Source organism: Salvelinus namaycush, chromosome 31, assembly GCF_016432855.1.
Source record: "Salvelinus namaycush isolate Seneca chromosome 31, SaNama_1.0, whole genome shotgun sequence".
Classification (NCBI taxonomy): Eukaryota; Metazoa; Chordata; class Actinopteri; order Salmoniformes; family Salmonidae; genus Salvelinus; species Salvelinus namaycush.
In genome coordinates, this window is record NC_052337.1 from 392,370 (window position 1) to 419,574 (window position 27,205).

At 45.8% G+C, this 27,205-nt stretch overlaps 1 protein-coding gene across 1 annotated transcript in view; it reads left to right on the forward strand.

Moving 5' to 3' along the window:
• The window catches only part of LOC120026029 (ras-related protein Rab-27B-like), a 52,611-nt gene that overhangs the window by 21,186 nt on the left and 4,220 nt on the right, over positions 1-27,205 (forward strand). Inside the window, exons 2-6 of the mRNA XM_038970807.1 lie at positions 9,062-9,163; positions 10,913-10,982; positions 12,462-12,547; positions 14,456-14,559; positions 17,821-17,944. Coding sequence (XP_038826735.1) covers positions 9,081-9,163; positions 10,913-10,982; positions 12,462-12,547; positions 14,456-14,559; positions 17,821-17,944 — 467 coding nt within the window. The 5' untranslated portion in view covers positions 9,062-9,080. The remainder of the gene's footprint in view (positions 1-9,061; positions 9,164-10,912; positions 10,983-12,461; positions 12,548-14,455; positions 14,560-17,820; positions 17,945-27,205) is intronic.

Here is a 27,205-nt window from a genome sequence, read left to right on the forward strand (position 1 = left end):
ATAGTGCCCTACCGTTGGCCGGAGACCTATATAGTGCCCTACCTTTGGCCGGAGACCTATATAGTGCCCTACCTTTGGCCGGAGACCTATATAGTGCCCTACCGTTGGCCGGAGACCTATATAGTGCCCTACCTTTGGCCAGAGACCTATATAGTGCCCTACCTTTGGCCAGAGACCTATATAGTGCACTACCTTTGGCCAGAGACCTATATAGTGCCCTACCTTTGGCCAGAGACCTATATAGTGCCCTACCTTTGGCCAGAGACCTATATAGTGCCCTACCTTTGGCCAGAGACCTATATAGTGCACTACCTTTGGCCAGAGACCTATATAGTGCACTACCTTTGGCCAGAGACCTATATAGTGCCCTACCTTTGGCCAGAGACCTATATAGTGCCCTACCTTTGGCCGGAGACCTATATAGTGCCCTACGTTTGGCCGGAGACCTATATAGTGCCCTACCTTTGGCCGGAGACCTAAATAGTGACCTATATAGTGCCCTACCTTTGGCCGGAGACCTATATAGTGACCTATATAGTGCCCTACCTTTGGCCGGAGACCTATATAGTGACCTATATAGTGCCCTACCTTTGGCCGGAGACCTATATAGTGCCCTACCTTTGGCCAGAGACCTATATAGTGCCCTACCTTTGGCCGGAGACCTATATAGTGACCTATATAGTGCCCTACCTTTGGCCGGAGACCTATATAGTGCCCTACCTTTGGCCAGAGACCTATATAGTGCCCTACCTTTGGCCAGAGACCTATATAGTGCCCTACCTTTGGCCGGAGACCTATATAGTGACCTATATAGTGCCCTACCTTTGGCCGGAGACCTATATAGTGCCCTACCTTTGGCCAGAGACCTATATAGTGCCCTACCTTTGGCCAGAGACCTATATAGTGCCCTACCTTTGGCCAGAGACCTATATAGTGCCCTACCTTTGGCCAGAGATCTATATAGTGCCCTACCTTTGGCCGGAGACCTATATAGTGCCCTACGTTTGGCCGGAGACCTATATAGTGCCCTACCTTTGGCCGGAGACCTAAATAGTGACCTATATAGTGCCCTACCTTTGGCCGGAGACCTAAATAGTGACCTATATAGTGCCCTACCTTTGGCCGGAGACCTATATAGTGACCTATATAGTGCCCTACCTTTGGCCGGAGACCTATATAGTGACCTATATAGTGCCCTACCTTTGGCCGGAGACCTATATAGTGCCCTACCTTTGGCCAGAGACCTATATAGTGCCCTACCTTTGGCCGGAGACCTATATAGTGACCTATATAGTGCCCTACCTTTGGCCGGAGACCTATATAGTGCCCTACCTTTGGCCAGAGACCTATATAGTGCCCTACCTTTGGCCAGAGAGCTATATAGTGCCCTACCTTTGGCCAGAGACCTATATAGTGACCTATATAGTGCCCTACCTTTGGCCGGAGACCTATATAGTGCCCTACCTTTGGCCAGAGACCTATATAGTGCCCTACCTTTGGCCAGAGACCTATATAGTGCCCTACCTTTGGCCAGAGACCTATATACTGCCCTACCTTTGGCCAGAGACCTATATAGTGCCCTACCTTTGGCCAGAGACCTATATAGTGCCCTACCTTTGGCCAGAGATCTATATAGTGCCCTACCTTTGGCCAGAGATCTATATAGTGCCCTACCTTTGGCCAGAGACCTATATAGTGCACTACCTTTGGCCAGAGATCTATAGTGCACTACCTTTTGCCAGAGACCTATATAGTGCCCTACCTTTGGCCAGAGACCAATGAGGAATAGGGTGCCATTTTGTAACGCAGACCCTGTCTGACTGCACCATTGTTGTTCAGTGGGGTCCTCAAGTATCTTGTTGATTCATATTCCTCTTCTTAACAGCTCTCTTCACTAGCTTATTCACAAGAAAAGGCCCCACGAATGGAAAGGGAAATGGACATAGTAAACCAATTTCCTCATTCTCAAATCCAACAGGGACTACCTCATTTCACATGACAGACTCGTATTGCATCTCCTGTTGGAACATAATGGTTTGATCCCATCTATACAGAAACTACTCAAATAGAAAATGGTATTACTTCATGTCGATATTCACAAATAGAGGGTTTGTAGATGTTCAGTAATGAACCTTTAAACCTAATCGTAAGCCTAGACAATCGATTGGTGATCGTAATCGCACAGACTCATTGGGTTATTTTGGTGTACATCAAGTGAGACCGTAGATGTGTTTGTACAGAAGGAAGGCTCAGTGCAATCGCCGGACTCCTACTGCTACTGACTACGCACGGGGGTCCCCTGAGGGACAGTGAGGTCCGCTGATCACATCCTCAGGACGTCCTGATTCCTCTGACAATGGCTCCATAGACGGGTATACTTCTCATCCTCCTGGGGACGAGGGGGCTCAGGGGGCTGGTTTAACAACAACATAGAACTGCCAGAGATGTTTTTGAACCGTTATGTGATTTTAAGATTCTAATTACTCTGCTGTGGTGAAAGTCATCCCCCCTCCCCTCCCCCGTCTCAGCAACTTTTCCTAAATGTGTTTTTAAAAGAACTGCTTGGACAGCTGGGAAATAAGGTGGTACCGTGCTGTTGCCCTCCAGCTCTCTCTCTCTCTCTCTCTTTCTCTGTCTCTCTCTCTCTCTCTCTCTTTCTCTCTCGTCTCTCTCTGTCTCTCTCTCTCTCTCTCTTTCTCTCTCTCTCTCTCGTCTCTCTCTTTCTCTCTCGTCTCTCTCTGTCTCTCTCTCTCTCTTTCTCTCTCTCTCTCTCGTCTCTCTCTGTCTCTCTCTCTCTTTCTCTCTCTCTCTCGTCTCTCTCTTTCTCTCTCTCTCTCTCGTCTCTCTCTTTCTCTCTCTCTTTCTCTCTCTCGTCTCTCTCTCTTTCTCTTTCTCTCTCTCTCGTCTCACTCTTTCTCTCTCTACGGAGTGAATTGGAGTCTCATGATCTTCTTGTCTAAATATAATCCACGGGGTCAGTGAGGCAAACATACAGACTAGACGCACAACAGGAACAGGGACATGACTGAGCCACTAAAGCTAAACCAAGGGGCCCCCTCTTTGGGGACCTAAAGGCCATTTGGGATCTGATAACTTTGTTTTACCACTAATAATATGGTAATTTGACAGTGTCATCCAAAGCAACTTGTAATTAACACATGATGTATGTGGAACCTTCTGAGATTCAAGTTGACTAATCTACAGAACTCTGGCCATTTACATGGACTCTGTTCCTTTCCTCACAATGAACTGTCTATGTAGAGTGAATTGATAATGATACCGTGGTATCTGGGGGTGGGGGGGTGGTTAAACACAGTACAGTCAGTAGAAGTGTCTGCTCTCCCATCCAACCAGAGGAGCAACTGATGGGGATGATATCATGTGCCACCCCAATCGGATAGCATAGTACATAAAACACACACGCGGTTTCCCCCGATACGCCCTCTCTACCCACCCAGTGGCTGGCGCTCCCAGGCTCTTTCCCAGAAGGCCACAGTCTAACATCTAACCTCTGACCCATAGCATAATATATATATATATACAGTTGAAGTCGGAAGTTTACATACACCTTAGCCAAATACATTTCAACTCAGTTTTTCACAATTGCTGACATTTAATCCTAGTAAAAATTCCCTGTTTTAGGTCAGCTAGGATTACCACTTTATTTTAAGAATGTGAAATGTCAGAATAATAGTAGAGAGAATGATTTATTTCAGCTTTTATTTCTTTCATCACATTCCCAGTGGGTCAGAAGTTTACATACATTCAATTAGTATTTGGTAGCATTGCCTTTAAATTGTTTAACTTGGGTCAAACATTTCGGTAGCCTTCCACAAGCTTTCCACAATAATTTGGATGAATTTTGGCCAATTCCTCCTGACAGAGCTGGTGTAACTGAGTCAGGTTTGTAGGCCTCCTTGCTCGCACACGCTTTTTCAGTTCTGCCCACAAATTTTCTATGGGATTGAGGTCAGGGCTTTGTGATGGCCACTCCAATACCTTGATTTTGTTGTCCCTAAGCCATTTTGCCACATCTTTGGAAGTATGCTTGGGGTCATTTTCCATTCGGAAGTCCCATTTGCGACCAAGCTTTAACATCCTGACTGATGTCTTGAGATGTTGCTTCAATATATCCACGTAATTTTCCTCCCTCATAATGCCATCTATTTTTCAATATATCCACATCATTTTCCAGCCTCATGATGCCATCTATTTTGTGAAGTGCACCAGTCCCTCCTGCAGCAAAGCACCCCCACAACATGATGCTGCCACCCCCGTGCTTCACGGTTGGGATGGTGTTCTATAGATACTTTAAAGGTACTAGTAAAGGTTTGTCAAAACAGACAACGGGGAACTGGCCTGGGGTCAGTAAAGGTTTGTCAAACAGACAACGGGGAACTGGCCTGGGGTCAGTAAAGGTTTGTCAAACAGACAACGGGGAACTGGCCTGGGGTCAGTAAAGGTTTGTCAAACAGACAACGGGGAACTGGCCTGGGGTCAGTAAAGGTTTGTCAAACAGACAACGGGGAACTGGCCTGGGGTCAGTAAAGGTTTGTCAAACAGACAACGGGGAACTGGCCTGGGGTCAGTAAAGGTTTGTCAAACAGACAACGGGGAACTGGCCTGGGGTCAGTAAAGGTTTGTCAAACAGACAACGGGGAACTGGCCTGGGGTCAGTAAAGGTTTGTCAAACAGACAACGGGGAACTGGCCTGGGGTCAGTAAAGAAACCGACCGGAACGAAACGGCCCCAACGTCATAATAACAAACACAACTTTATTTGATCCAATAAAATCTAACGTGATCAATCATACAATACAGATCTCTGGTCTAGATCAGACAAAACGTGATTTGATCAGAACAAGAATAATGGCACACTAATGTAGGCAGTCATCTCATCTCCTGTTAACAAATTACTCTCTGGTCTAGTTTAGTAGCTCACGTGGAACCACAAACATCAACAACGTCATGAGAAGGTTCTGAGAGACATGACTAATGGAAATCTAATTGTGTCTCCTTAAAAACATGCAAAACAGACAAACACATGCCCTATCTCATCTGGACAAGAGGAATACATATGTAGGAACGCTGCAGCATAATACCCTCCAAGCTCATCATTAAGCTTAAGGCCCTGGGTCTCAACCCCCCGCTCTGTGCAATTGGTTCCTGGCCCCCCAGGTGGTGAAGGTAGGAAACACCTCCACTCCGCGGATCCTCAACACTGGGGCCCCACAAGGATGCGTTCTCAACCCCCTCCTGTACTCCCTGATCACCCATGACTGCGTGGCTATGCACGCCTCCAACTCATTCATCAAGTTTGCAGACGACACAACAGTAGTGGGCTTGATTACCAACAACGACAAGACGGCCTACAGGGAGGAGGTAAGGGGCACTCGGAGTGATGTTGTCAGGAAAACAACCTCTCACTAAACGTCAACAAAACAAAGGAGATGATTGTGGACTTCAGGAAACAGCAGAGGGAGCACCGCCCCTGTCCACATCGACGGGACAGTAGTGGAGAAGGTGGAAAGCTTCAGGTTCCTCTGTACACCACAGACAAACTGAAATGGTCCACCCACACAGACAGTGTGGTGAAGAAGGCACAACAGCGCTCTTCAACCTCAGGAGGCAGAAGAAATTTGGCTTGTCGCCTAAAACCCTCACAAACTTTTACAGATGCACAATCGAGAGCATCCTGTCGGACTGTATCACTGCCTGGTACGACAACAGCACCGCCCACAACTGCAAGGCTCTCCAGAGGGTGGTGTGGTCTGCACAACGCATCACCGGGGGCAAACTACCTGCCCTCCAGGACACCTACAGAACCTGATGTCACAGGAAGGCCAAAAAGATCAAGGACAACAACCACCCAAGCCACTGCCTGTTCACCCCGCTATCATCCAGAAGGCGAGGTCAGTACAGGTGCATCAAAGCAGGGACCGAGAGACTGAAAAACAGCTTCTATCTCAAGGCCATCAGACTGTTAAACAGCCATCACTAACACAGAGAGGTTGCTGCCTACATAGACTCTCAAATCATTGGCCACTTTAATAAATGGAACACTAGTCACTTTAATAATGTTTACAAAAAATATATATATAATAATGTATACATATCTTACATTACTCATCTCATATGTATATACTGTATTTTATACTATCTATGCCTATGCCGCTCTGTCATTGCTCATCCATATATTTGTATTTATATATTCTTATTCATTCCTTTACTTAGATTTGTGTGTATTAGGTAGTTGTTGTGGAATTGTTAGATTACTTGTTAGATATTGCTGCACTGTCGGAACTAGAAGCACAAGCATTTCACCACACTCGCATTAACATCTGCTAACCATGTGTATGTGACCAATAAAATTAGATTTGATTTAATTCAATGTGTAAGGTCAGTCTGGGCTGTGACATGATTGGTTTTATAGGTTGACAATGATTGGTCCTGTTACTAAGGAACTCATTTCACTGTAGGCTACGTGAGATGTATAAAACAGCCAACACTATGAAAAGAGACGAGCTGTCATATCTCATGCCGGACTGGACCTTCCTTCAGACTTCAACACATTAATGATGTGTCAGGTCTCTGGTCAAGACGTTCCTTCAGACTAGTTGTTGCTCTCCGGTGTTCATGCCCCGTCTTTATCCCGTCTAACTCTTTTCTTTTCATTTTTCAAAGTAAATAATTACATCAGCATTCTGATCTCTTTAATATATACAGTTGAAGTCGGACGTTTACATACACTTAGGTTGGAGACATTAAAACTCGTTTTTCAACCACTCCACAAATTTCTTGTTAACAAACTATAGTTTTGGCAAGTCAGTTAGGACATCTACTTTGTGCATGACACAAATAATTTTTCCAACAATTGTTTACAGACAGATTATTTCACTTATAATTCACTGTATCATAATTCCAGTGGGTCAGAAGTTTACATACACTAAGTTGACTGTGCCTTTAAACAGCTTGGAAAAATCCAGAAAATGATGTCATGGCTTTTGAAGCTTCTGATAGGCCAATTTACACAATTTGAAGGTGTACCTGTGGATGTATTTCAAGGCCTACCTTCAAGATCAGTGCCTCTGATTGGCAACATGGGAAAATCAAAAGAAATCAGCCAAGACCTCAGAACATTTTTTGTAGACCTCCACAAGTCTGGTTCATCCTTTGAGAACAATTTCCAAATGCCTGAAAGTACCACGTTCATCTGTACAAACAATAGTACGCAAGTATAAACACCATGGGACCACGCAGCCATCATACCGCTCAGGAAGGAGACACGTTCTGTCTCCTAGAGATGAACGTACTTTGGTGCGAAAAGTGCAAATCAATCCCAGAACAACAGCAAAGGACCTTGTGAAGATGCTGGAGAAAACTATCTATCACTCCAGTGTTTAATTCTAAATTGTAATTATTTTGCCACTATGGCCTATTTATTGCCTTACCTGCCGTATCTTACCTCATTTGCACACACTGTATATATAGACTTTTTCAATTGTGTTATTGACTGTACGCTTGTTTATTCCATGTGTAACTCTGTGTTGTTGTTTGTGTTGCACTGCTTTGCTTTATCTTGGCCAGGTAAATGAGTAAATGAGAACTTGTTCTCAACTGGCCAACCTGGTTAAATAAAGGTGAAATAAAAAATGATAAAAAACAGGTACAAAAGTATCTATATCCACACTAAAAGTATCTATATCCACAGTAAAACGAGTCCTATATCCACACTAAAAGTATCTATATCCACACTAAAAGTATCTATATCCACAGTAAAACGAGTCCTATATCCACACTAAAAGTATCTATATCCACAGTAAAACGAGTCCTATATCCACACTAAAAGTATCTATATCCACAGTAAAACGAGTCCTATATCCACACTAAAAGTATCTATATCCACAGTAAAACGAGTCCTATATCCACACTAAAAGTATCTATATCCACAGTAAAACGAGTCCTATATCGACATAACCTGAAAGGCCGCTCGGCAAGGAAGAAGCCACTACTCCAAAACCGCCATAAAAAAGCCAGACTATGGTTTGCAACTGCACATGGGGACAAAGATTGTACTTTTTGGAGAAATGTCCTCTTGTCTGATGAAACAAGAATAGAACTGTTTGGCCATAATGACCATCGTTATGTTTGGAGGAAAAAGGGGGAGGCTTGCAAGCCGAAGAACACCATCCCAACCGTGAAGCACAGGGGTGGCAGCATCATGTTGTGGGGGTGCTTTGCTGCAGGAGGGACTGGTGCACTTCACAAAATAGATGGCATCATGAGGCTGGAAAATGATGTGGATATATTGAATCAACATCTCAAGACATCAGTCAGGAAGTTAAAGCTTGGTCTCAAACGGGTCTTCCGAATGGACAATGACCCCAAGCACACTTCTAAAGTTGTGGCAAAATGGCTTAAGGACAACAAAATCAAGGTATTGGAGTGGCCATCACAAAGCCCTGACCTCAATCCCATACAAAATTTGTCGGCAGAGCTGAAAAAGTGTGTGCGAGCAAGGAGTCCTACAAACCTGACTCAGTTACACCAGCTCTGTCAGGAGGAATGGGCCAAAATTCACCCAACTTATTGTGGGAAGCTTGCGGAAACGTTTGACCCAAGTTAAACAATTTAAAGGCAACGCTACCAAATACTAATTGAGTGTATGTAAACTTCTGACCCACTGGGATTGTGATGAAAGCTGAAATATATAATTCTCTCTACTATTATTCTGACATTTCACATTCTTAAAATAAAGTGGTGATCCTAACTGACCTAAAACAGGGAATTTTTATGAGGATTAAATGTCAGGAATTGTGAAAAATTGAGCTTAAATGTTTTTGGCTAAGGTGTATGTAAACTTCCGACTTCAACTATATGAATGAATGTATGAACGTGTCAGACAGGCTGTGATGAATCCGCTGTCTAACTTCATGTACTCAGTGACCTTGTGGTTAAAGTGTCTCCCCCAGAGATTGGAAAGTTGTTGGTTTAATCCCCCCAGTGGAGTCATACCAAATACCTTTTAAAAAAATGACTTGTTCTTGTTTTGTTTACTCCAGGTTCAGCGCAGTCAGCACGATGACTGAAGGGGACTATGATTACCTGATCAAGCTCCTGGCTCTGGGGGACTCTGGAGTAGGGAAGACAACGTTTCTATACAGGTACACACAACTAGTTATTAGGGATGTGCATCTTTCCCTTTCAACACGATTTGATACCTTCATGGATCTGTATACAGTACCGGTCAAACGTTTTGGACACTCATTCAAGGGTATTTTTTTTAATTTGTACTATTTTTTTTACATTGTAGAGTAATAGTGAAGACATCAAAAATCACACATATGGAATCATGTAGTAACCAAAAAAAAAAAAGTGATAAACAAATGAAAATTTATTTTATATTTGAGATTTCTTCAAATAGCCACCCTTTGCCTTGGTGACAGCTTTGCACACTCTTGTCATTCTCTCAACCAGCTTCATTAGGTAGTCACCTGGAATGCATTTCAATTAACAGTTGTGCCTTCTTAAAAGTTCATTTGTGGAATTACTTTCCTTCTTAATGCATTTGAGCCAATCAGTTGTGTTGTGACAAGGTAGCGGTGGTATACAGAAGATAGTTCTATTTGGTAAAAGACCAAGTCCATATTATGTCAAAAACTGCTCAAATAAGCAAAGAGAAACGACAGTCCACCATTATTTTAAGACATGAAGGTCAGTCAATACGGAAAATAACTTTGAAAGTTTCTTCAAGTTCAGTCGCAAAAACCATCAAGCTCTATGATGAAACTGGCTCTCATGAGGACTGCCACAGGAAAGGAAGACTCAGAGTTACCTCTGCTGCAGAGGATAAGTTCATTAGAGTTACCAGCCTCAGAAATTGCAGCCCAAATACATTATTCACAGAGTTCAAGTAACAGACACATCTCAACAGCAACTGTTCAGAGGAGACTGTGTGAATCAAGCCTTCATGGTTGAATTGCTGCAAAGAAACCACTACTAAAGGACACCAATAAGAAGAAGACACTTGCTTGGGCCAAGAAACACGAGCAATGGACATTAGACCGGTGGGAATTTGTCCTTTGGTCTGGAGTCCAAATTGAACATTTTTTGTTCCAACTGCCGTGTCTTTGTGAGACGCGGTGTGGGTGAAAGGATTATCTCCACATGTGTATTTCCCACCATAAAGCAAGGAGGAGGAGATGTTATGTGGTGAGGGTACTTTGCTGGTGAACACTGTCTGTGACCCTTCACCTGGAATGATTTTCCAACGGTCTTGAAGGAGTTCCCACATATGCTGAGCACTTGTTGGCTGCTTTTCCTTCTCTGCTGTCCAACTCATCCCAAACCATCTGAACTGTATTGAGGTCGGGTGATTGTGGAGGCCGGGTCATCTGATGCAGCACTCCATCACTCTCCTTCTTGGTCAAATAGCCCTTACACAGCCTGGAGGTGTGTTGGGTCATTGTCCTGTTGAAAAACAAATGATAGTCCCACTAAGCGCAAACCAGATGGGATGGCGTATCGCTGCAGAATGCTGTGGTAGCCATGCTGGTTAAGTGTGCCTTGACCTCAACCCCATCGAACACCTTTGGGATGAATTGTAAAAACCAACTGTGAGCCAGGCCTAATCGCCCACATCAGTGTTCCCGACCTCACTAATACACTTGTGGCTGAATTGAAGCAAGTCCCTGCAGCAATGTTCCAACATCTAGTGGAAAGCCTTCCCAGAAGAGCGGAGGCTGTTATAGCAGCAAAGGGGGGGGACCAACTAATTATTAATGCCCATGATTTTGGAATGAGATGTTCGACGAGCAGGTGTCCACATACTATTGGTCATGTAGTGTATAATAATAATAATATTATTATTATTATTATTATTATTATTATATTAATACTACTTTCCTCTTCAGGTACACAGACAACAAGTTCAACCCCAAGTTCATCACCACGGTGGGAATAGACTTCAGGGAAAAGAGAGTGGTAAGTACACACACACACACACACACACACACACACACACACACACACACACACACACACACACACACACACACACACACACACACACACACATGCGAACGCGATGTTTATGAGTATCGTCCTGCCTTTCCTTCGTCAACCCAGCTCTTCTTCAGACTCACTGAGACTGCGTCCCCATTCTCCACACCTGTCTCAAAGGGAGCACTTGCACACTCCCGTCATGCATTTAAAAAGCATTGTATTGAATTAAGCCTTGGCTGTAGGGACTTACCACCATTTGTTAAATCCATGATGTGGAGATTGGAGAGATTGGAGAGGGTGGAGAATCAGTATGCAGCCATTGAAGTTATCACCATTTCCTCCTAAGACCACCACTCTGTTATCTCAATGCTTGTCAAGTTGCCTTACCGGGCTGTTCAGACATGGGAAGAGGAGGGAAAGTAGAGCTAGTAAAGTTTAAATTAAAGAGAGAGGATAAACCTCTGCCACTGTTAAGCCATGTGACTACAGTCCATTGTACTTCATTCTGGGCACTGGAGTCACAATCTCTCCAGTCAAACACTTATCACTGTGAATCTAAACTATGATCTATGACAGTAGACACCATCAAAGAGATGTACATTGATCTGTTGTAAATGGTCCAGTAGGACCGTCAATGAGATGTAAGATGCTGTAAATGTGAGAGAAAGCGTACATCTCTTAAAGGGCTAGGAGACAGTAGAGCAAAGGGGCTCTTGTGTTTATAAATACCTTTTTCAACCAAAACCTTTTCCTACATTTTTTTTTTAGGGGCTTGAGAAAAGAGGTCAGTATCTTCCTGAGGCATTTGTAAATCTGACCCTTTTTTTTGGTGTGTTTCACACAGACGTGAGATCTGTGAACCATCCCATCAGGTGAAAGAGGTGTCCGATGCTGTGACGCAGGAACAACGTGGACTATGATCCCTGTCTGCTGTTTTTAGTGATGGTCCTCTGAGTCTGAGGCCCTCCTCAGACAGATAGGTCTCCATGACATTGGATGGTTACTGGCTAGCATTAGCATTTGTCATCCAGGAATACATGACAGTAGGCTAACAGCTAGACAGAGGGATAAAATGCTAATGTTCCCCTTGCGATGTCCGTGAATGCAAAATACATATATTTACAATGTAAAGAAAAGCAGGACTGTTAGTCAACATTCTGTCTTGTGATTTTTTTCCTCCCTCACAGTTCCCTCATACAGACACGGTTCGGTTTCTCTGATTCTCCTATTGAATACAGTGTGTTTTTATCTTTTCAATTGTTCCAGCATTTTCTTTGGATTCTGCAGCCAAAAGTAATTTTCCTTTCCCAAGATAACAGGTTTATTCTCTTTTGGCAACACCGCCTTCAAAACAGGTTTTGTCTCCTGTTTATTTTGAAGCCAGACGCCTGCCCTGGATAGATGACGAGTAGATCAGGCACCTTAGGTCTTAGGTGTGTGTGTGTGTGTGTTTTTCAGGTGTACACAGCGTCGGGCCCCAATGGAACCACAGGGAAGACTTTTAAAGTTCACCTCCAGCTCTGGGATACGGCTGGACAGGAGAGGTACTGTATTACAATAACATTTCTAATGGGTTACAATAACATTTCTAATGGGTTACAATAAAGTTTCTAACGGGTTACAATAACGTTTCTAACGGGCTACGCTAACGTTTCTAACGGGCTACGCTAACGTTTCTAACGGGCTACGCTAACGTTTCTAACGGGCTACGCTAACGTTTCTAACGGGCTACGCTAACGTTTCTAACGGGCTACGCTAACGTTTCTAACGGGCTACGCTAACGTTTCTAACGCGGTATCAAAAAAGAGGAATTGATAGAAGTACTGTACCTACGTTGCTATGTGCTCTTCTCCTTTTAGCTCCGCTGAGCACGGAATCTTAGACAAACCACTGCTGCAATTCAGTTTTTTAGGTTCTTAATTTTAAAAAACGGACCTTGTTTAACTACAGTATATCTCAAGCTCTCACAACGTGAGATTCTCTCAACGTGTCACTCCCTCTTGCCTTGTGAGAATGACGACTTGATGTAGTTCTACAAGGCCTCTTGACAAGCCTTAACAATGTAAAAACATCTTCAGAGAGTCTACCTGTGTTGCTAACGGCTGCGACCCCTTCCGTAACGTACCTGACAGAAACCTGAATTGTCTTTTCGATCTGGGGGGGAAAAAAATAACCCCCTCAGAGAACACAGCATCAATGAGACCAACTGAGTTTGCGTCACAAATGGCACCCTGTGCCCTATACAGTGCATTACTTTTGACCAGATCTCTATGGGCCCTGGTCAAAAGTAGTGCACTACATAGGGAATAGGGTGCCATTTGGGATACTTCTGACACGTATACGTTTTCTGGTACCAGACACAATAGACACACTGGGAGGCAGCGGTTGACTCATCAGTGATATTATATAGTATGTTTTGATGACTCATCAGTGGTATTCTATAGTATGTTTTGATGACTCATCAGTGGTATTCTATAGTATGTGTTGATGACTCATCAGTGGTATTCTATAGTATGTTTTGATGACTCATCAGTGGTATTCTATAGTATGTGTTGATGACTCATCAGTGGTATTCTATAGTATGTTTTGATGACTCATCAGTGGTATTCTATAGTATGTTTTGATGACTCATCAGTGGTATTCTATAGTATGTGTTGATGACTCATCAGTGGTATTCTATAGTATGTTTTGATGACTCATCAGTGGTATTCTATAGTATGTGTTGATGACTCATCAGTGGTATTCTATAGTATGTTTTGATGACTCATCAGTGGTATTCTATAGTATGTGTTGATGACTCATCAGTGGTATTCTATAGTATGTGTTGATGACTCATCAGTGGTATTATATAGTATGTATTGATTACTCATCAGCGGTATTATATAGTATGTATTGATGACTCGTCAGTGGTATTCTATAGTATGTGTTGATGACTCATCAGCGGTATTATATAGTATGTATTGATGACTCGTCAGTGGTATTATATAGTATGTATTGATGACTCATCAGCGGTATTATATAGTATGTTTATACTTTTTATTTGTTTATTTAGTTTTTACCTTTATTTTAACTCGGCAAGTCAGTTAAGAACAAATATCACAAATGTGATACAGCCTGGAATCAAACCAGCGTCTGTAGTGACGACTCTAGCACTGAGACGCAGTGCCTTAGACCGCTCCGCTCCGCCAGGAGCTTCTGTATGCCAGAAGGACATTCTCAGTTCTCTAAATTGAAAGATAATTTCTAATTTGAGAATTGAATCACTTGCAAGCTGGAAGCCACACTGGCAATCTTGAAACAGCAAAAACAATTGTCATTTGGCAAATGCTTTTATCCCAAAAGCGACTTAATTAAAGAACTGTCTCCATTGGCATATATATTCAGTACAGGTGGCCCCATGTGGGAATCGAACCAACACGATCCTGCTGTTACTAACCTCCATGCCCTCACAGGTTCCGGAGCCTGACTACAGCCTTCTTCAGAGATGCCATGGGCTTCCTGCTGATGTTTGACCTCACCAGCCAACAGAGCTTTCTCAACGTCCGTAACTGGATGAGTACGTAACACACACACACACACACACACACACACGCACAAATACCTATATGCATACACACACACACACACACACACACACACACACACACACACACACACACACACACACACACACACACGCACAAATACCCATATGCACACACACACACTCACCACATACACACACACACACACACACACACACACACACACACACACACACACACACACGCACAAATACCCATATGCACACACACACACTCACCACATACACACACACACACACACACACACGCACAAATACCCATATGCACACACACACACACACACACACACACACACACACACACACACACACACACACACACACACACACACACACCCAGTCCTGAGGGAACAGAACGTGGCCAGGGTTGGGGGATCGAGTCAATTGACTTATTGAATTGAATAGAATTACAACGTTTTCCTCCGTTACGTTAATTATTTAACCAGTCAATTAACAACTAATTCTTATTGACAATGACGGCCTGGCATTTGAAAACAAGACGGTCTCGTTATAAGGAAGGTATTGGAAGAGCAAGCAGGTCCTCAGGGGGTTCATATGAATCAATACTGTAGTCATTCGGGCCTTTTTGATCTAGGAAGTATGCAAAAGGTTAGTAGTAAACTATTTTCTGGAGAAGGAAACAAACACACCTTAATTAGCAGAAGTCCAGACCCCCCCCAGGACAAAATAAGTTAGCTTCACATTCTCTTACTCCGCTGCAATACTTGGATTAATTAGCCAATGTTTTTGCCAGAAAGCTGCTTTCATCAGGGAGTAGTACTACTAAACTGGTACGCTAGTCACGATGGCTTTACATTCAGCACAGGATGTAGGAAGAGGTGACTAGGAAACTACAGAATGAGTGTGAGGACATACAGGCACTTGACATGTAATGACGATATGAGGACACACAGCGATGTCCCAAAAGAGAGACAGAATATAAAGGGTGGTGTTTTTGTAATTCCATGTTCACTATGTTAACTGTTCCATGTTGTCCCCAGGCCAGCTGTAGGCCAATGTTAACTGTTCCATGTTGTCCCCAGGCCAGCTGTAGGCCAATGTTAACTGTTGTCCCCAGGCCAGCTGCAGGCCAATGTTAACTGATGTCCTCAGGCCAGCTGCAGGCCAATGTTAACTGTTCCATGTTGTCCCCAGGCCAGCTGTAGGCCAATGCTAACTGTTGTCCCCAGGCCAGCTGCAGGCCAATGTTAACTGTTCCATGTTGTCCCCAGGCCAGCTGTAGGCCAATGTTAACTGTTGTCCCCAGGCCAGCTGCAGGCCAATGCTAACTGTTGTCCCCAGGCCAGCTGCAGGCCAATGCTAACTGTTCCATGTTGTCCCCAGGCCAGCTGTAGGCCAATGCTAACTGTTGTCACCAGGCCAGCTGCAGGCCAATGTTAACTGTTCCATGTTGTCCCCAGGCCAGCTGCAGGCCAATATTAACTGTTGTCCCCAGGCCAGCTGTAGGCCAATGTTAACTGTTGTCCCCAGGCCAGCTGCAGGCCAATGTTAACTGTTGTCCCCAGGCCAGCTGCAGGCCAATGTTAACTGTTCCATGTTGTCCCCAGGCCAGCTGTAGGCCAATGTTAACTGTTGTCCCCAGGCCAGCTGCAGGCCAATGCTAACTGTTGTCCCCAGGCCAGCTGCAGGCCAATGTTAACTGTTCCATGTTGTCCTCAGGCCAGCTGTAGGCCAATGTTAACTGTTGTCCCCAGGCCAGCTGCAGGCCAATGCTAACTGTTGTCCCCAGGCCAGCTGCAGGCCAATGTTAACTGTTCCATGTTGTCCCCAGGCCAGCTGTAGGCCAATGTTAACTGTTGTCCCCAGGCCAGCTGCAGGCCAATGCTAACTGTTGTCCCCAGGCCAGCTGCAGGCCAATGTTAACTGTTCCATGTTGTCCCCAGGCCAGCTGTAGGCCAATGTTAACTGTTGTCCCCAGGCCAACTGCAGGCCAATGTTAACTGATGTCCGCAGGCCAGCTGCAGGCCAATGTTAACTGTTCCATGTTGTCCCCAGGCCAGCTGTAGGCCAATGTTAACTGTTCCATGTTGTCCCCAGGCCAGCTGCAGGCCAATGTTAACTGTTCCATGTTGTCCCCAGGCCAGCTGCAGGCCAATGTTAACTGTTCCATGTTGTCCCCAGGCCAGCTGTAGGCCAATGTTAACTGTTGTCCCCAGGCCAGCTGCAGGCCAATGCTAACTGTTGTCCCCAGGCCAGCTGCAGGCCAATGTTAACTGTTGTCCCCAGGCCAGCTGCAGGCCAATGCTAACTGTTCCATGTTGTCCCCAGGCCAGCTGCAGGCCAATGTTAACTGTCCCATGTTGTCCCCAGGCCAGCTGCAGGCCAATGTTAACTGTTGTCCCCAGGCCAGCTGTAGGCCAATGTTAACTGTTCCATGTTGTCCCCAGGCCAGCTGCAGGCCAATGCTAACTGTTCCATGTTGTCCCCAGGCCAGCTGCAGGCCAATGCTAACTGTTGTCCCCAGGCCAGCTGTAGGCCAATGTTAACTGTTCCATGTTGTCCCCAGGCCAACTGCAGGCCAATGTTAACTGTTGTCCCCAGGCCAGCTGCAGGCCAATGTTAACTGTTCCATTTTGTCCCCAGGTCAGCTGCAGGCCAATGTTAACTGTTGTCCCCAGGCCAGCTGTAGGCCAATGTTAAATGTTCCATATTGTCCCCAGGCCAGCTGTAGGCCAATGTTAACTGTTCCATTTTGTCCCCAGTCCAGCTGCAGGCCAATGTTAACTGTTCCATGTTGTCCCCAGGCCAACTGCAGGCCAATGTTAACTGTTGTCCCCAGGCCCGCTGTAGGCCAATGCTAACTGTTGTCCCCAGGCCAACTGCAGGCCAATGTTAACTGTTCCATGTTGTCCCCAGGCCAGCTGCAGGCCAATGTTAACTGTTGTCCCCAGGCCAGCTGTAGGCCAATGTTAACTGTTCCATGTTGTCCCCAGGCCAGCTGCAGGCCAATGTTAACTGTTGTCCCCAGGCCAGCTGCAGGCCAATGCTAACTGTTCCATGTTGTCCCCAGGCCAACTGCAGGCCAATGCTAACTGTTCCATGTTGTCCCCAGGCCAGCTGCAGGCCAATGCTAACTGTTCCATGTTGTCCCCAGGCCAGCTGCAGGCCAATGTTAACTGTTCCATGTTGTCCCCAGGCCAGCTGCAGGCCAATGTTAACTGTTGTCCCCAGGCCAGCTGCAGGCCAATGTTAACTGTTCCATGTTGTCCCCAGGCCAGCTGCAGGCCAATGCGTACTGTGAGAACCCAGACATTGTGTTGGTGGGCAACAAGGCAGACCTGGCGGACCAGAGAGAGGTGCAGGAGAAGCACGCTAAGGAACTAGCCGACAAGTACGGGTGAGTATGTGCGCACACACAAACACACACACACACGCACGCACACACACAAACGCGCACACACACACACACACACACACACACGCGGAAAAGAGGGAGCCAGAAACCACCGTCAGACCTAATGAGGTTATACAGTTGAAGTCGGAGGTTTACATACACTTAGGTTGGAGTCATTAAAACTCGTTTTTCAACCAGTCCACACATTTAAGGTGCATGTAAACTTCTGTCTTCAACTGTACTTGCCTCAGAAGATCATCGACTGATGTCTAAAGTAAAGTAGTCAAGGCAATTTGGCTTTTACTGTTGCTGAGGCTGCAGTTATAGTGCCACTGGTGGCAAGCTCTCACTCTCCACTACAAACGGTGATTAATACAGCCACTGAATAAGTCTCCTCTGTCCTTTATGAGTACTGGGCTTGTCATTCAGAGCTGTGTGTGTGTGTGTGTGTGTGTGTGTGTGTGTGTGTGTGTTGTCATTGAGAGCTGTACATAAGGATACTTTGTGGTCTAGAGTGACCTGGTTGTTGTCTCTGTAGGGTACCCAGGTGTATCAGTGTAATGTGTTGTCTCTGTAGGGTACCCAGGTAATGTGTTGTCTCTGTAGGGTACCCAGGTAATGTGTTGTCTCTGTAGGGTACCCAGGTAATGTGTTGTCTCTGTAGGGTACCCAGGTAATGTGTTGTCTCTGTAGGGTACCCAGGTAATGTGTTGTCTCTGTAGGGTACCCAGGTAATGTGTTGTCTCTGTAGGGTACCCAGGTAATGTGTTGTCTCTGTAGGGTACCCAGGTAATGTGTGTTCTCTGTAGGGTACCCAGGTAATGTGTGTTCTCTGTAGGGTACCCAGGTAATGTGTTTTCTCTGTAGGGTACCCAGGTAATGTGTTTTCTCTGTAGGGTACCCAGGTAATGTGTGTTCTCTGTAGGGTACCCAGGTAATGTGTGTTCTCTGTAGGGTACCCAGGTAATGTGTTTTCTCTGTAGGGTACCCAGGTAATGTGTTGTCTCTGTAGGGTACCCAGGTAATGTGTTGTCTCTGTAGGGTACCCAGGTAATGTGTTGTCTCTGTAGGGTACCCAGGTAATGTGTTGTCTCTGTAGGGTACCCAGGTAATGTGTGTTCTCTGTAGGGTACCCAGGTAATGTGTTTTCTCTGTAGGGTACCCAGGTAATGTGTTGTCTCTGTAGGGTACCCAGGTAATGTGTTGTCTCTGTAGGGTACCCAGGTAATGTGTTGTCTCTGTAGGGTACCCAGGTAATGTGTTGTCTCTGTAGGGTACCCAGGTAATGTGTTGTCTCTGGTAATGTGTTGTCTCTGTAGGGTACCCAGGTAATGTGTTGTCTCTGTAGGGTACCCAGGTAATGTGTTGTCTCTGTAGGGTACCCAGGTAATGTGTTGTCTCTGTAGGGTACCCAGGTAATGTGTTGTCTCTGTAGGGTACCCAGGTAATGTGTTGTCTCTGTAGGGTACCCAGGTAATGTGTTGTCTCTGTAGGGTACCCAGGTAATGTGTTGTCTCTGTAGGGTACCCAGGTAATGTGTTGTCTCTGTAGGGTACCCAGGTGTATCAGTGTAATGTGTTGTCTCTGTAGGGTACCCAGGTGTACCAGTATAATGTGTTGTCTCTGTAGGGTACCCAGGTGTACCAGTGTAATGTGTTGTCTCTGTAGGGTACCCAGGTGTACCAGTATAATGTGTTGTCTCTGTAGGGTACCCAGGTAATGTGTTGTCTCTGTAGGGTACCCAGGTAATGTGTTGTCTCTGTAGGGTACCCAGGTGTACCAGTGTAATGTGTTGTCTCTGTAGGGTACCCAGGTGTACCAGTGTAATGTGTTGTCTCTGTAGGGTACCCAGGTGTATCAGTGTAATGTGTTGTCTCTGTAGGGTACCCAGGTGTACCAGTGTAATGTGTTGTCTCTGTAGGGTACCCAGGTGTACCAGTGTAATGTGTTGTCTCTGTAGGGTACCCAGGTGTATCAGTGTAATGTGTTGTCTCTGTAGGGTACCCAGGTGTACCAGTGTAATGTGTTGTCTCTGTAGGGTACCCAGGTGTACCAGTGTAATGTGTTGTCTCTGTAGGGTACCCAGGTGTACCAGTGTAATGTGTTGTCTCTGTAGGGTACCAAGGTGTACCAGTGTAATGTGTTGTCTCTGTAGGGTACCCAGGTGTACCAGTGTAATGTGTTGTCTCTGTAGGGTACCCAGGTGTACCAGTGTAATGTGTTGTCTCTGTAGGGTACCCAGGTGTACCAGTATAATGTGTTGTCTCTGTAGGGTACCCAGGTGTACCAGTGTAATGTGTTGTCTCTGTAGGGTACCCAGGTGTACCAGTGTAATGTGTTGTCTCTGTAGGGTACCCAGGTGTACCAGTGTAATGTGTTGTCTCTGTAGGGTACCCAGGTGTACCAGTGTAATGTGTTGTCTCTGTAGGGTACCCAGGTGTACCAGTGTAATGTGTTGTCTCTGTAGGGTACCCAGGTGTACCAGTATAATGTGTTGTCTCTGTAGGGTACCCAGGTGTACCAGTGTAATGTGTTGTCTCTGTAGGGTACCCAGGTGTACCAGTGTAATGTGTTGTCTCTGTAGGGTACCCAGGTGTACCAGTGTAATGTGTTGTCTCTGTAGGGTACCCAGGTGTATCAGTGTAATGTGTTGTCTCTGTAGGGTACCCAGGTGTATCAGTGTAATGTGTTGTCTCTGTAGGGTACCCAGGTAATGTGTTGTCTCTGTAGGGTACCCAGGTAATGTGTTGTCTCTGTAGGGTACCCAGGTAATGTGTTGTCTCTGTAGGGTACCCAGGTAATGTGTTGTCTCTGTAGGGTACCCAGGTAATGTGTTGTCTCTGTAGGGTACCCAGGTAATGTGTTGTCTCTGTAGGGTACCCAGGTAATGTGTTGTCTCTGTAGGGTACTCAGGTAATGTGTTGTCTCTGTAGGGTACCCAGGTGTACCAGTGTAATGTGTTGTCTCTGTAGGGTACCCAGGTGTACCAGTATAATGTGTTGTCTCTGTAGGGTACCCAGATGTACCAGTGTAATGTGTTGTCTCTGTAGGGTACCCAGGTGTACCAGTATAATGTGTTGTCTCTGTAGGGTACCCAGGTAATGTGTTGTCTCTGTAGGGTACCCAGGTAATGTGTTGTCTCTGTAGGGTACCCAGGTGTACCAGTGTAATGTGTTGTCTCTGTAGGGTACCCAGGTGTATCAGTGTAATGTGTTGTCTCTGTAGGGTACCCAGGTGTATCAGTGTAATGTGTTGTCTCTGTAGGGTACCCAGGTAATGTGTTGTCTCTGTAGGGTACCCAGGTAATGTGTTGTCTCTGTAGGGTACCCAGGTAATGTGTTGTCTCTGTAGGGTACCCAGGTAATGTGTTGTCTCTGTAGGGTACCCAGGTAATGTGTTGTCTCTGTAGGGTACCCAGGTAATGTGTTGTCTCTGTAGGGTACCCAGGTAATGTGTTGTCTCTGTAGGGTACCCAGGTAATGTGTTGTCTCTGTAGGGTACCCAGGTGTACCAGTATAATGTGTTGTCTCTGTAGGGTACCCAGATGTACCAGTGTAATGTGTTGTCTCTGTAGGGTACCCAGGTGTACCAGTATAATGTGTTGTCTCTGTAGGGTACCCAGGTAATGTGTTGTCTCTGTAGGGTACCCAGGTAATGTGTTGTCTCTGTAGGGTACCCAGGTGTACCAGTGTAATGTGTTGTCTCTGTAGGGTACCCAGGTGTACCAGTGTAATGTGTTGTCTCTGTAGGGTACCCAGGTGTATCAGTGTAATGTGTTGTCTCTGTAGGGTACCCAGGTGTACCAGTGTAATGTGTTGTCTCTGTAGGGTACCCAGGTGTACCAGTGTAATGTGTTGTCTCTGTAGGGTACCCAGGTAATGTGTTGTCTCTGTAGGGTACCCAGGTAATGTGTTGTCTCTGTAGGGTAGCCAGGTGTACCAGTGTAATGTGTTGTCTCTGTAGGGTACCCAGGTGTACCAGTGTAATGTGTTGTCTCTGTAGGGTACCCAGGTGTATCAGTGTAATGTGTTGTCTCTGTAGGGTACCCAGGTGTACCAGTGTAATGTGTTGTCTCTGTAGGGTACCCAGGTGTACCAGTGTAATGTGTTGTCTCTGTAGGGTACCCAGGTGTACCAGTGTAATGTGTTGTCTCTGTAGGGTACCAAGGTGTACCAGTGTAATGTGTTGTCTCTGTAGGGTACCCAGGTGTACCAGTGTAATGTGTTGTCTCTGTAGGGTACCCAGGTGTACCAGTGTAATGTGTTGTCTCTGTAGGGTACCCAGGTGTATCAGTGTAATGTGTTGTCTCCGTAGGGTACCCAGGTGTACCAGTGTAATGTGTTGTCTCTGTAGGGTACCCAGGTGTACCAGTGTAATGTGTTGTCTCTGTAGGGTACCCAGGTAATGTGTTGTCTCTGTAGGGTACCCAGGTAATGTGTTGTCTCTGTAGGGTACCCAGGTGTACCAGTGTAATGTGTTGTCTCTGTAGGGTACCCAGGTGTACCAGTGTAATGTGTTGTCTCTGTGGGGTACCCAGGTGTATCAGTGTAATGTGTTGTCTCTGTAGGGTACCCAGGTGTACCAGTGTAATGTGTTGTCTCTGTAGGGTACCCAGGTGTACCAGTGTAATGTGTTGTCTCTGTAGGGTACCCAGGTGTACCAGTGTAATGTGTTGTCTCTGTAGGGTACCAAGGTGTACCAGTGTAATGTGTTGTCTCTGTAGGGTACCCAGGTGTACCAGTGTAATGTGTTGTCTCTGTAGGGTACCCAGGTGTACCAGTGTAATGTGTTGTCTCTGTAGGGTACCCAGGTGTACCAGTATAATGTGTTGTCTCTGTAGGGTACCCAGGTGTACCAGTGTAATGTGTTGTCTCTGTAGGGTACCCAGGTGTACCAGTGTAATGTGTTGTCTCTGTAGGGTACCCAGGTGTACCAGTGTAATGTGTTGTCTCTGTAGGGTACCCAGGTGTACCAGTGTAATGTGTTGTCTCTGTAGGGTACCCAGGTGTATCAGTGTAATGTGTTGTCTCTGTAGGGTACCCAGGTGTACCAGTGTAATGTGTTGTCTCTGTAGGGTACCCAGGTGTACCAGTATAATGTGTTGTCTCTGTAGGGTACCCAGGTGTACCAGTGTAATGTGTTGTCTCTGTAGGGTACCCAGGTGTACCAGTGTAATGTGTTGTCTCTGTAGGGTACCCAGGTGTATCAGTGTAATGTGTTGTCTCTGTAGGGTACCCAGGTGTATCAGTGTAATGTGTTGTCTCTGTAGGGTACCCAGGTGTATCAGTGTAATGTGTTGTCTCTGTAGGGAACCCAGGTGTACCAGTGTAATGTGTTGTCTCTGTAGGGTACCCAGGTGTACCAGTGTAATGTGTTGTCTCTGTAGGGTACCCAGGTGTACCAGTGTAATGTGTTGTCTCTGTAGGGTACCCAGGTGTACCAGTGTAATGTGTTGTCTCTGTAGGGTACCCAGGTGTATCAGTGTAATTTGTTGTCTCTGCAGGGTACCCAGATGTACCAGTGTAATGTGTTGTCTCTGTAGGGTACCCAGGTGTACCAGTGTAATGTGTTGTCTCTGTAGGGTACCCAGGTGTACCAGTGTAATGTGTTGTCTCTGTAGGGTACCAAGGTAATGTGTTGTCTCTGTAGGGTACCCAGGTGTACCAGTGTAATGTGTTGTCTCTGTAGGGTACCCAGGTGTACCAGTGTAATGTGTTGTCTCTGTAGGGTACCCAGGTGTATCAGTGTAATGTGTTGTCTCTGTAGGGTACCCAGGTGTACCAGTGTAATGTGTTGTCTCTGTAGGGTACCCAGGTGTACCAGTATAATGTGTTGTCTCTGTAGGGTACCCAGGTGGACCAGTGTAATGTGTTGTCTCTGTAGGGTACCCAGGTGTACCAGTGTAATGTGTTGTATCTGTAGGGTACCCAGGTGTACCAGTGTAATGTGTTGTCTCTGTAGGGTACCCAGGTGTACCAGTGTAATGTGTTGTCTCTGTAGGGTACCCAGGTGTACCAGTGTAATGTGTTGTCTCTGTAGGGTACCCAGGTGTATCAGTGTAATGTGTTGTCTCTGTAGGGTACCCAGGTGTATCAGTGTAATGTGTTGTCTCTGTAGGGTACCCAGGTTTACCAGTGTAATGTGTTGTCTCTGTAGGGTACCCAGGTGTACCAGTGTAATGTGTTGTCTCTGTAGGGTACCCAGGTGTACCAGTGTAATGTGTTGTCTCTGTAGGGTACCCAGGTGTACCAGTGTAATGTGTTGTCTCTGTAGGGTACCCAGGTGTACCAGTGTAATGTGTTGTCTCTGTAGGGTACCCAGGTGTATCAGTGTAATGTGTTGTCTCTGTAGGGTACCCAGGTGTATCAGTGTAATGTGTTGTCTCTGTAGGGTACCCAGGTGTACCAGTGTAATGTGTTATCTCTGTAGGGTACCCAGGTGTACCAGTATAATGTGTTGTCTCTGTAGGGTACCCAGGTGGACCAGTGTAATGTGTTGTCTCTGTAGGGTACCCAGGTGTACCAGTGTAATGTGTTGTCTCTGTAGGGTACCCAGGTGTACCAGTGTAATGTGTTGTCTCTGTAGGGTACCCAGGTGTACCAGTGTAATGTGTTGTCTCTTTAGGGTACCCAGGTGTACCAGTGTAATGTGTTGTCTCTGTAGGGTACCCAGGTGTACCAGTGTAATGTGTTGTCTCTGTAGGGTACCCAGGTGGACCAGTGTAATGTGTTGTCTCTGTAGGGTACCCAGGTGTACCAGTGTAATGTGTTGTCTCTGTAGGGTACCCAGGTGTACCAGTGTAATGTGTTGTCTCTGTAGGGTACCCAGGTGGACCAGTGTAATGTGTTGTCTCTGTAGGGTACCCAGGTGTACCAGTGTAATGTGTTGTCTCTGTAGGGTACCCAGGTGGACCAGTGTAATGTGTTGTCTCTGTAGGGTACCCAGGTGTATCAGTGTAATGTGTTGTCTCTGTAGGGTACCCAGGTGTACCAGTGTAATGTGTTGTCTCTGTAGGGTACCCAGGTGTACCAGTGTAATGTGTTGTCTCTGTAGGGTACCCAGGTGTACCAGTATAATGTGTTGTCTCTGTAGGGTACCCAGGTGTACCAGTGTAATGTGTTGTCTCTGTAAGGTACCCAGGTGTACCAGTGTAATGTGTTGTCTCTGTAGGGTACCCAGGTGTACCAGTGTAATGTGTTGTCTCTGTAGGGTACCCAGGTGTACCAGTGTAATATAATGTGTTGTCTCTGTAGGGTACCCAGGTGTACCAGTGTAATATAATGTGTTGTCTCTGTAGGGTACCCAGGTGTACCAGTGTAATGTGTTGTCTCTGTAGGGTACCCAGGTGTACCAGTGTAATGTGTTGTCTCTGTAGGGTACCCAGGTGTACCAGTGTAATGTGTTGTCTCTGTAGGGTACCCAGGTGTACCAGTGTAATGTGTTGTCTCTGTAAGGTACCCAGGTGTACCAGTGTAATGTGTTGTCTCTGTAGGGTACCCAGGTGTACCAGTGTAATGTGTTGTCTCTGTAGGGTACCCAGGTGTACCAGTGTAATGTGTTGTCTCCGTAGGGTACCCAGGTGTACCAGTGTAATGTGTTGTCTCTGTAGGGTACCCAGGTGTACCAGTGTAATGTGTTGTCTCTGTAGGGTACCCAGGTGTACCAGTGTAATGTGTTGTCTCTGTAGTGTACCCAGGTGTATCAGTGTAATGTGTTGTCTCTGTAGGGTACCCAGGTGTATCAGTGTAATGTGTTGTCTCTGTAGGGTACCCAGGTGTACCAGTGTAATGTGTTATCTCTGTAGGGTACCCAGGTGTACCAGTGTAATGTGTTGTCTCTGTAGGGTACCCAGGTGTATCAGTGTAATGTGTTGTCTCTGTAGGGTACCCAGGTGTATCAGTGTAATGTGTTGTCTCTGTAGGGTACCCAGGTGTACCAGTGTAATGTGTTATCTCTGTAGGGTACCCAGGTGTACCAGTGTAATGTGTTGTCTCTGTAGGGTACCCAGGTGTATCAGTGTAATGTGTTGTCTCTGTAGGGTACCCAGGTGTATCAGTGTAATGTGTTGTCTCTGTAGGGTACCCAGGTGTACCAGTGTAATGTGTTGTCTCTGTAGGGTACCCAGGTGTATCAGTGTAATGTGTTGTCTCTGTAGGGTACCAAGGTGTACCAGTGTAATGTGTTGTCTCTGTAGGGTACCCAGGTGTACCAGTGTAATGTGTTGTCTCTGTAGGGTACCCAGGTGTATCAGTGTAATGTGTTGTCTCTGTAGGGTACCCAGGTGTACCAGTGTAATGTGTTGTCTCTGTAGGGTACCCAGGTGTATCAGTGTAATGTGTTGTCTCTGTAGGGTACCCAGGTGTACCAGTGTAATGTGTTGTCTCTGTAGGGTACCCAGGTGTATCAGTGTAATGTGTTGTCTCTGTAGGGTACCCAGGTGTACCAGTGTAATGTGTTGTCTCTGTAGGGTACCCAGGTGTACCAGTGTAATATAATGTGTTGTCTCTGTAGGGTACCCAGGTGTACCAGTGTAATGTGTTATCTCTGTAGGGTACCCAGGTGTACCAGTGTAATGTGTTGTCTCTGTAGGGTACCCAGGTGTACCAGTGTAATATAATGTGTTGTCTCTGTAGGGTACCCAGGTGTACCAGTGTAATGTGTTATCTCTGTAGGGTACCCAGATGTACCAGTGTAATGTAATGTGATAATTACAGGACATTATTATTTATTTTCTCTTTACACTTTCTCCTTTTTAGTCCCTCTTTTGTTGTTTGTTTTACAATATTGTACTTGAGAAAACGTACATTTTTGAGTTACAAGTAGTTCATTTTTCCTCAATGACTTGTAGCTCCCCAGAGGGTACATACTCTCTGACGTGATCTGGGTTCTTGGTCCTGTCTGATCTGGGTTCTCTGTTCAGACAGGACAGGGTTCTGTATGTGTCCTGTCTGATCTGGGTTCTGTATGTGTCCTGTCTGATCTGGGTTCTGTATGTGTCCTATCTGATCTGGGTTCTGTATGTGTCATGTCTGATGTGGGTTCTGTATGTGTCCTGTCTGATCTGGGTTCTGTATGTGTCATGTCTGATCCGGGTTCTGTATGTGTCCTGTCTGATGTGGGTTCTGTATGTGTCCTGTCTGATGTGGGTTCTGTATGTGTCCTGTCTGATCTGGGTTCTGTATGTGTCATGTCTGATCCGGGTTCTGTATGTGTCCTGTCTGATGTGGGTTCTGTATGTGTCCTGTCTGATGTGGGTTCTGTATG